We start from the raw sequence: 7500 nt of genomic DNA, 5'->3' as shown, positions 1-7500 counted from the left end.
ATTTGTCCATTCAGACCTATCTGGTACCACTACCCCAATGACTCGAGCACGTTTGCGATGGATGACGGTTACTTGGTTGGCCGTGATATTTTTGTAAATCCAATTTATGAACAGGGTGCTACTAGTAAACAGCTATATTTGCCTGGACCCGAGGTACGCAGACAATCGAAATTCAGGACAGGACTGTCCTAATATGTTCTATTTGTGCATGGTGTATGTATATATACAGCTATGTGATTATATATGTAGTATTGTCAGATATATATGAGTGAGTGTGTGAGTGTAAATAACCCAAATAATCGGTCTTATGTTTCATCACTGTGCTGTTTGTGCTATTGAAATGCACCTCCATCGTCGTATGGCTATGGTTGTGGTTGTGATACGTCCAGAAAATGTCGTGACAAGGGATTTTGCCAATGCCCTCCTACATTATAATACCTCACAGTAAAATAGAGCCAAAGTTGTGCGTATTGATATAAACATACCTCCAGTAATATAGAGGCAAAGTTGTGTGTATTGATGTAAATATACCTCCAGTAATATAGAGCCAAAGTTGTGCGTATTGATGTAAATATACCTTCAGTAATACAGAGCCAAAGTTGTGCGTATTGATGTGAATATACCTCCAGTAATATAGAGCCAAGGTTGTGCGTATTAATGTGAATATACCTCCAGTAATATAGAGCCAAAGTTGTGCGTATTGATGTAAATATACCACACAGTAATATAGAGCCAAAGTTGTGCGTATTGATTTGTGGTTACGCACACCACGGTCGTTATTAGTTACGAGCCAAGCCACCAGATACTGATTTTCCGATCCCGCCAAAACACCCAGCTTTGGTACCCACTATGGCATGTTAGTAAGTCCGAGGAGGGAGCCAATCAAATCAGTCTAGCCGTTACCATGGATACCGTACCAGCCTATCAACGTGGAGGCAGTATCATCCCCATGCAGATGAGACCCAGACGTAACTCAGTGACGATGAAGAATGACCCATATACTCTACGAGTGGCTCTGGATGCGAAGGTAGGTAGTCTATGGCAGGTAGTCTATGGTGTGGTGTGATCTTGATGTAGGATTGGTTGTCTCACTTCTCGAGGATCACAGTCCATTCATATAGAGTGAACCTGCAGGACTACTTGTACATAAACATACACAATCAAAGCCTCCCTCATCTGCATGCTCCAATCTATAAATAGACCCAGTTGTCTTGACTCTGTCTGATCCCACTTGTACATAAACATACACAATCAAGCCTCTCTCATTTGCATGCTTCAATCTATAAATAGACCCAGTTGTCTTGACTCTGTCTGATCCCATCCGGCCTCTCTCCGCTCACAGGGTATGGCGGAAGGTCAGCTGTTCGTAGACGACGGCTCGTCCACAGCACACGAGACGGGATCATACGCACTCCGCCAGTTCTCTTTCTCTAATGGACAATTAAAGAGTAGCGCTGCTCAGCCCGAAGGCAGCCACGTTGCCGCGGACAGCACTTTCACAGCGCCTAACCGAGTGGAGAGAGTGGTGGTCTTAGGCTTGAAGACCCGGCCCACAAAGGTAGGTACCGGTATACACTTGTTTTTATTCCGTGATTCAGAGTTAATTCTGGGGGTTATCGGTTGCGTTATTGCTGCATCAAGCCTTGCCCTAAGGATAAAATTTGAAACTAGATGTTTTTTATAATTAATTGAGATTGGCTTTTGGTATTGCTAAGCCATTCCTGAAATGAGCTTCCCTAAAACGTGTGTATCATTCCGTATCTTCCTTCATTACAATTGTATGCATCCCGAATCTGTTGTTGAAATATAACAACGTACGATACTTTCCCTCTTCTTCCGATACACCTGAACTCGATTGAAATACGTTTTGCCTCGAAATATCGCAACTTTGGTGACCGATATATTCATTTCTCCCTTCATAATAAATTAAACGCCTGCTCACCTCTTTTTCTCGTACATTCGGAGGTTTCATTGTTATAATATCCTTCTACCACGGTTATGTGCATACTCACCTGTTCTCATTTTTATATCCTTCTACCACGGTTATTATGCGCATGCTCATCTGTTTTTTCTTACTTGCACAACTGTTCTACTGAATGCCTTGCATATATATACACCTCACCAGGTGTCGGTGTCTGAGGGTGCGTCTCTGCGAGAGTTGGCTTTCAAGTTCGATGCGGCCACAGAGGCGTTGACGATACGCGACCCGGCAACAGGAATCGTCAAGGATTGGGAGCTAACTATCGCTTGATTGGCTTACAATGACCCCTGAATAAATGTGTAGGCATATATAGACTATACTATAGATGTATGTACCTTTAACCTTAAACCATTAAATATATCTTCTTTTGTGTATGTTGAGTTATAAGCATTTCTCCAAACAGGGTTTTTTTTCAAAATGTATGGCGTCGGGTATCATTGGGTGTGAGGAGATATCACAAGGAACGGGCGAAAGGCAGTATATAAATAAATCGCATTTAGAACACCAAAAACGCCTTGGTTAGCTATAGGGGCGCAGATTACGCATTGCTCACATGTTTCTTAACAACTATAAGGCGCAGTTTAGGCACTGCTCACATGTTTCTTAAGGAGGGTTTCTCGCGCCTCTGGTGTACCTCGTGATATGGAGCACGTTCTCTCGACCCACTCATGTACTGACGCGAGTTGAATAGTAAGTGTAGTGTTAAAGTTCAAGCTTGCCGATTGGAAACTTGGGCTTTCATCCGATCATCAACTTTAATCGTTTACAAAACCACTTAAATCTGTTGGTTATTTTCCACATTCCTTCGTCCGTATCATTCCGCGCCATTCAATGATTCGATAGTCGCCCTGAATACAAACTGTGGATCTTCTAATTCCACAGACCCTGGCAGGGGTCCAATGATTTCGATGGGTCGGGCCTGGATTTCTCGGGATATATATATATATATATGTATACATATACATATACATATATATAATATATTATATACATATAATACTATATACATATAATATTATATCCATATAGTATTATATACATATATATATATGTATGTATGTATGTATATGTATAAATATCTATATATATATACCAAGTACTATTTTAATCGTTTCTAAATGATCGAATTGGAATTGTATGAGCTCCTCTAGTTCTCGATCATAGCCGCACCTTCAGCTCCTGCGGTAGAGAACCTTCGGATACCACGCCCTGTGGACGGACGACGGTTCTTCTTCTCCATGATTGGTGGCTCGAATGTTGGGATCTGCAAACAACAACAGCAAATAATGAAAGATTAGAATTTGATACTACACCTGGTAAAACATCAACAACAGCAAGTGTGCACAGGCTTCTTGTTTTGGCTATACATACAAACTATACCATAATACAAGGAAAACACCTGTCAACGCTATGGCACATACCAGATCCTTCAGTATCTTGATGGTCTTGTGGACATCATCGGATTTGACCAGGTAGTGACCCAGCCACTGTGGGATCTCTGTGTCGTATCCTATAACCTCGTCTCCCTCTTCCGCAAACACCTTGTACGCCACCACACTGGGGTTCTCCTTCAAATGGTCCATCCACGTGACATTCTGCATGATGCCCGTCTTCGCGCAGATGATATCGAAGTCGCCCATGGCACAGTTCGGTACCGCCGCACGGGGGGGATTGACCGGGATACCAATGCTACACATAAAGAATTCGGTGAACAGATCGACGCCCCACACTTCGTTGTGGTACAAGTGTGTATGTCCACCACCCATGCGTGGGTTCACCTCGATAAGTAATGGCGTGTCTTTGATGTGGCTGTACTTGGTTTCCACATGAAACAAGCCGCTCACAAAGCCAAGCGCCTTCACGCAGTCTATAGAGTACTGATGGAGGCTCTCGAGCTTCTCGCCAGTGTATGTGGACGGGCAATTGCTGCCTTCTTCCATGAAATACGGCTCGTGCTATATAGGGCAATATTAGAAATATAATCAATTAGAATACATGGTACAGTATTAAAAATATAATCCACTAGAATATACGGTGCACTTTTGTTTGTGAAAGTAAATCAAATATCGAAAACGCGATGGTTTGAAAGACATACCGTTGGCCAGTTATCGATGGCGTTGGCATACACGCACTCTCCCTCCCACATCAGCACATCCACATCGAATTCATCCCCGTCGATATACGCCTCGAGCAGTACCACCATCTCACACCCTGGGTTCCAGGCCATATACTTGGCCTCGGTCAGTTCGCCGTGTACTCTCTCAAAGTGTTTGTACACATCTTCCAGTGTATTACACTTGTAAACCCCGTCAGAACTAGCACCAGAAGATGGTTTCAGAATCAGCGGTAAGCCAATCCTCTCCACCATAGCCTCTATCTCACTGGCTGACTCCACTTTGCCGAACCTCGGAGTCTGTACTCCCTTCTCCTCACACACCTGCCTCGCAAGACGCTTGTCACGGGCGGCGGAGTATGCTGTTCCGGGATTGCATGGGATGTTCAGTAACTCTCCTACTTCTCCCACCAGAAACATCGCGTGCTCGTAGGGTGAGAAGATAGCGTCGAAATGCACGCCGGTAGCTTTGCAAGCCTCGGCTATATTTGGGCCTGCCTTTTCATCGTCACTCATGTCAGCAAAGATGGCTTCGCCTGAGAGAAAGCGTTCAGAGCAGGTGAGAAGTATGAGATATAAAATCAGCCATCAAAAATTGTTCATCTGGACTATCGGTAGATAATATCTGTCAACATAATGTAATGAGATACTTTTTCGAAACATACACTGGGTTGAGAATGGTTTTGCAGGCTGCAGCTATCCCATATAATTTATAAGCTTAAAAACACGTATCACGCAGCCTTTCACAATAAGCGTCCGACTAATAGACAATAATGGGACTTGACAAGCAAGAAAAATGTTAAAATGTTTGTCACACATACGTAAATTACATACCAGTGAGAATGCCGTCGTCTCTGAATTTCTGCGCCAAGCCCTCGTCATCCTCGGTGTTGCCGAATACCATATGAATATTCGGCTTCATAGCTGCTACCTGTATGTGTAGATGTATATGTGCACTTAGACACGACAAGCTAGATTCTGTGAACGACTCGATGATAGTCTAAGTGGTATTTTTCTCATCGGACTATTGCCATGGTTGGAAAAGTGATACGACGCAACATGTGCTATGCACATGCCTTCGTTCTATCTTACTTATCACCGACACGGGCGGCAGTAGTGTACCCAAAATCTGAACTGGGTCCTACAACACTAATACATAAGTGCAACCTGGGACATCTTACATGTACTATTGTGCATATATATTTGCGTAATCGCCGTGTGAACGATTAAATCCATTTGCTAGCTTGAGCTGAGTGTCAACAGGATGAAGGCGCTAGCCCTAGTGTCACACTAATATAGTAAGCAAAGTACTTCAGCGGCACATTATTCCCGAGATCTTTGAGGAATATCTCCACTCACCTTCTTAAGCATTGGTAGATCGCGGTCGTAAAGAAGCTTAGCCAGAAAGCAGGTTATAAACAGAACATTCTTCCCTTCAACGGCTGCATATCGCATTTGTTGAGTAGCCTCATCAGCTCTATTTTCTGAAAGTACCGACATTTTTATCCGGTTTGTCTGTGTAATGATTGAAAATTTCATAAATAGACTCTTTCGATGTCAAGTTTGTTGTGAGAGATAGGTTATGAGAGCATACAAATTATGTAATAAACATAAAATATATATGTACATGATGTATTTATATATTTTGTAATATGTACGTATTTACTCGATGATGTGATATTCGCTAAAGTTGTAAAGTAAGCATAGACTACTGATTAAAAGAACTCCAATGAGAAATGAGAGCCTCACCACAATCCACCGGCCAATTTGGACGAAATTATTTATTCCCTAAAACGACTATTCCAGCAGACTATGTATTCACGTTGTATGACAGTATGTGAGAGCTACTTGAGAAATGACTCAAAGAGAGACCATCCGGGGTGATCCAGCACTGCAGTTACAGTATGACTGTATATTTTTAACATGTTAAATACAATAAAATGGAGTGATTATTAATGTTACAATGTATCCCATGTACAGTGATTGTACACAGTACACACAGTTGCGCTAAGCGGGCCCACTAAAAAATATTGAGAGAGCTTTTCTGAGTCTCTTCGCTCGTCTTTAATACTCTTTATAGACTTCGTGTACTCTTAGACTTGACTCTCAATACTCGACTCTCAAGTCGAGACTCTCAACTCTAAAATAAAAATACATACCACTCTTCCCCTGGTCCCGCGCTATGTATTTATTGTAATAATCTATATTCTATGTCGTACTATTTTAATTTTGTTGTTTGAAACAAAACAAAAATATATAATAATAAAAGCAACCCAAAACAAACAAACAAACAAGACCTCTATACAGTCGGTTCTCGCAGTCTGTCCACTTTTTAGTTATCTACTTCGATTGATGTTCACTTATGATTGGTCAGTATTTTCATACAAGTTATTTTCTGCTTCACACGCGGGTGAAGAACGAACAATTGATGTTTTGTGATACTGAAATGGTAGAGAAGATGACATGGCACACACGAATCTTGGACACAGATTCTACAACTAATGTTATGGATATTGATGATTTGGATAGTGCTGCAGGGGATCCATCTAGTCCACAAGGGAGTTGGAATGAATTTGTGAAGGTTTGGATTGATGTGGAGTGTGACAATGATATTCTCTCAGCTACTGCATCAAATGCATTGTTCCACAAGGAACTCATTCAGGATATATATCGCACACCCAAGGATGTAGATGAGTTCGATGAAACAGATGCAAGCGAGAAACCTGAACAAGCTGTATCGCTTGATGATATTTAAAGTGAAATTGAACAAGTGGAGAGTTATACGTTTACAACACAGCATAATGATCAGGAAGAGATATCCGACATGGAGAGACTGAAAGAATTACAAGATAGATCACTAGGAAAAGCAACTATGTGGATTAAAGATGGATTGAAATATGAACACGAGCTCTCAGAGACAGGGAATGTGAAAGTGTTGGAGCTACGACAACAATTGCGACGAATGGCGAGTTTGATAAGTTAGCACAAGCAAGTAGGAAGTACTCAGACAGCTATGACAGATTTCTGTCGTACTAAGCCTAAGCCTAAAATAAACAAATGAATAGACTTCGAATGGATTCTATGACGCTCAGAACACTAAAGTAACGATGAAAGTACACATCAACAGAGGCTACACCTTGTCAATACAACTACCCAAAACCACTCGGCCAATCAGAAGCCACGTATCGGTGTCCACTTGTTAGATGTTCCCTTTTTGGGTTGTGGTGGTCAGGGACAAGCTGCGAGGACTGAGTCTGACTATAGAGTATTTGTTTTTTCAACAACAAAAAATAGTCTAAACTAAAATCCTCTGCCCACTCAGCCAGCCTTCAGGCTTCAACTCTCTTTGAATGCACGTGTGTGACTGTGTGGGTCTGGTATAACTGTGGGACTGTGCCACTGACGG

The 7500-nt window shown here is 42.0% G+C and overlaps 3 protein-coding genes across 3 annotated transcripts in view; 2 read left to right on the top strand and 1 right to left on the bottom strand.

The window, feature by feature from the left end:
- SARC_04854 (hypothetical protein) overlaps positions 1–2355 on the top strand; it is a 14354-nt gene extending 11999 nt beyond the window's left edge. Inside the window, exons 12-15 of the mRNA XM_014301302.1 lie at positions 15–153; positions 836–1027; positions 1343–1558; positions 2126–2355. Coding sequence (XP_014156777.1) covers positions 15–153; positions 836–1027; positions 1343–1558; positions 2126–2251 — 673 coding nt within the window. The 3' untranslated portion in view covers positions 2252–2355. The remainder of the gene's footprint in view (positions 1–14; positions 154–835; positions 1028–1342; positions 1559–2125) is intronic.
- A 336-nt stretch (positions 2356–2691) lies between these two features.
- On the bottom strand, positions 2692–5680 carry SARC_04853 (hypothetical protein). The gene is made up of 5 exons (XM_014301301.1): positions 5454–5680; positions 4929–5025; positions 4077–4630; positions 3403–3936; positions 2692–3245 (listed from the first exon to the last, which is right to left on the bottom strand). The coding sequence occupies exons 1-5, from the start codon at positions 5631–5633 to the stop codon at positions 3129–3131; spliced, it is 1482 nt and encodes a 493-aa protein (XP_014156776.1). The 5' UTR covers positions 5634–5680; the 3' UTR covers positions 2692–3128.
- A 752-nt stretch (positions 5681–6432) lies between these two features.
- Positions 6433–7408, top strand: SARC_04852 (hypothetical protein). The gene has a single exon (XM_014301300.1). The coding sequence runs from the start codon at positions 6457–6459 to the stop codon at positions 6847–6849; it is 393 nt and encodes a 130-aa protein (XP_014156775.1). The 5' UTR covers positions 6433–6456; the 3' UTR covers positions 6850–7408.
- Positions 7409–7500: the final 92 nt, after the last annotated feature.

Source organism: Sphaeroforma arctica (assembly GCF_001186125.1).
Source record: "Sphaeroforma arctica JP610 unplaced genomic scaffold supercont1.288, whole genome shotgun sequence".
NCBI lineage: Eukaryota > Ichthyosporea > Ichthyophonida > Sphaeroforma > Sphaeroforma arctica.
Note: the sequence above shows the minus strand (reverse complement) of the source record. Positions and strands in the feature narration are given on the sequence as shown.

Bases quoted from the DNA above. Each gene is read 5' to 3' on its own strand.
- SARC_04853 (XM_014301301.1), bottom strand. From the start codon at position 5,633: ATGAAATTTTCAATCATTACACAGACAAACCGGATAAAAATGTCGGTA. The intron at 5,026-5,453 runs GTGAGTGGAGAT...CTACACATACAG, and splicing joins ATCTACCAATGCTTAAGAAG to GTAGCAGCTATGAAGCCGAA. The intron at 3,246-3,402 runs GTATGTGCCATA...TGTTGTTTGCAG, and splicing joins TCAAGATACTGAAGGATCTG to ATCCCAACATTCGAGCCACC.
- SARC_04852 (XM_014301300.1), top strand. From the start codon at position 6,457: ATGATTGGTCAGTATTTTCATACAAGTTATTTTCTGCTTCACACGCGG.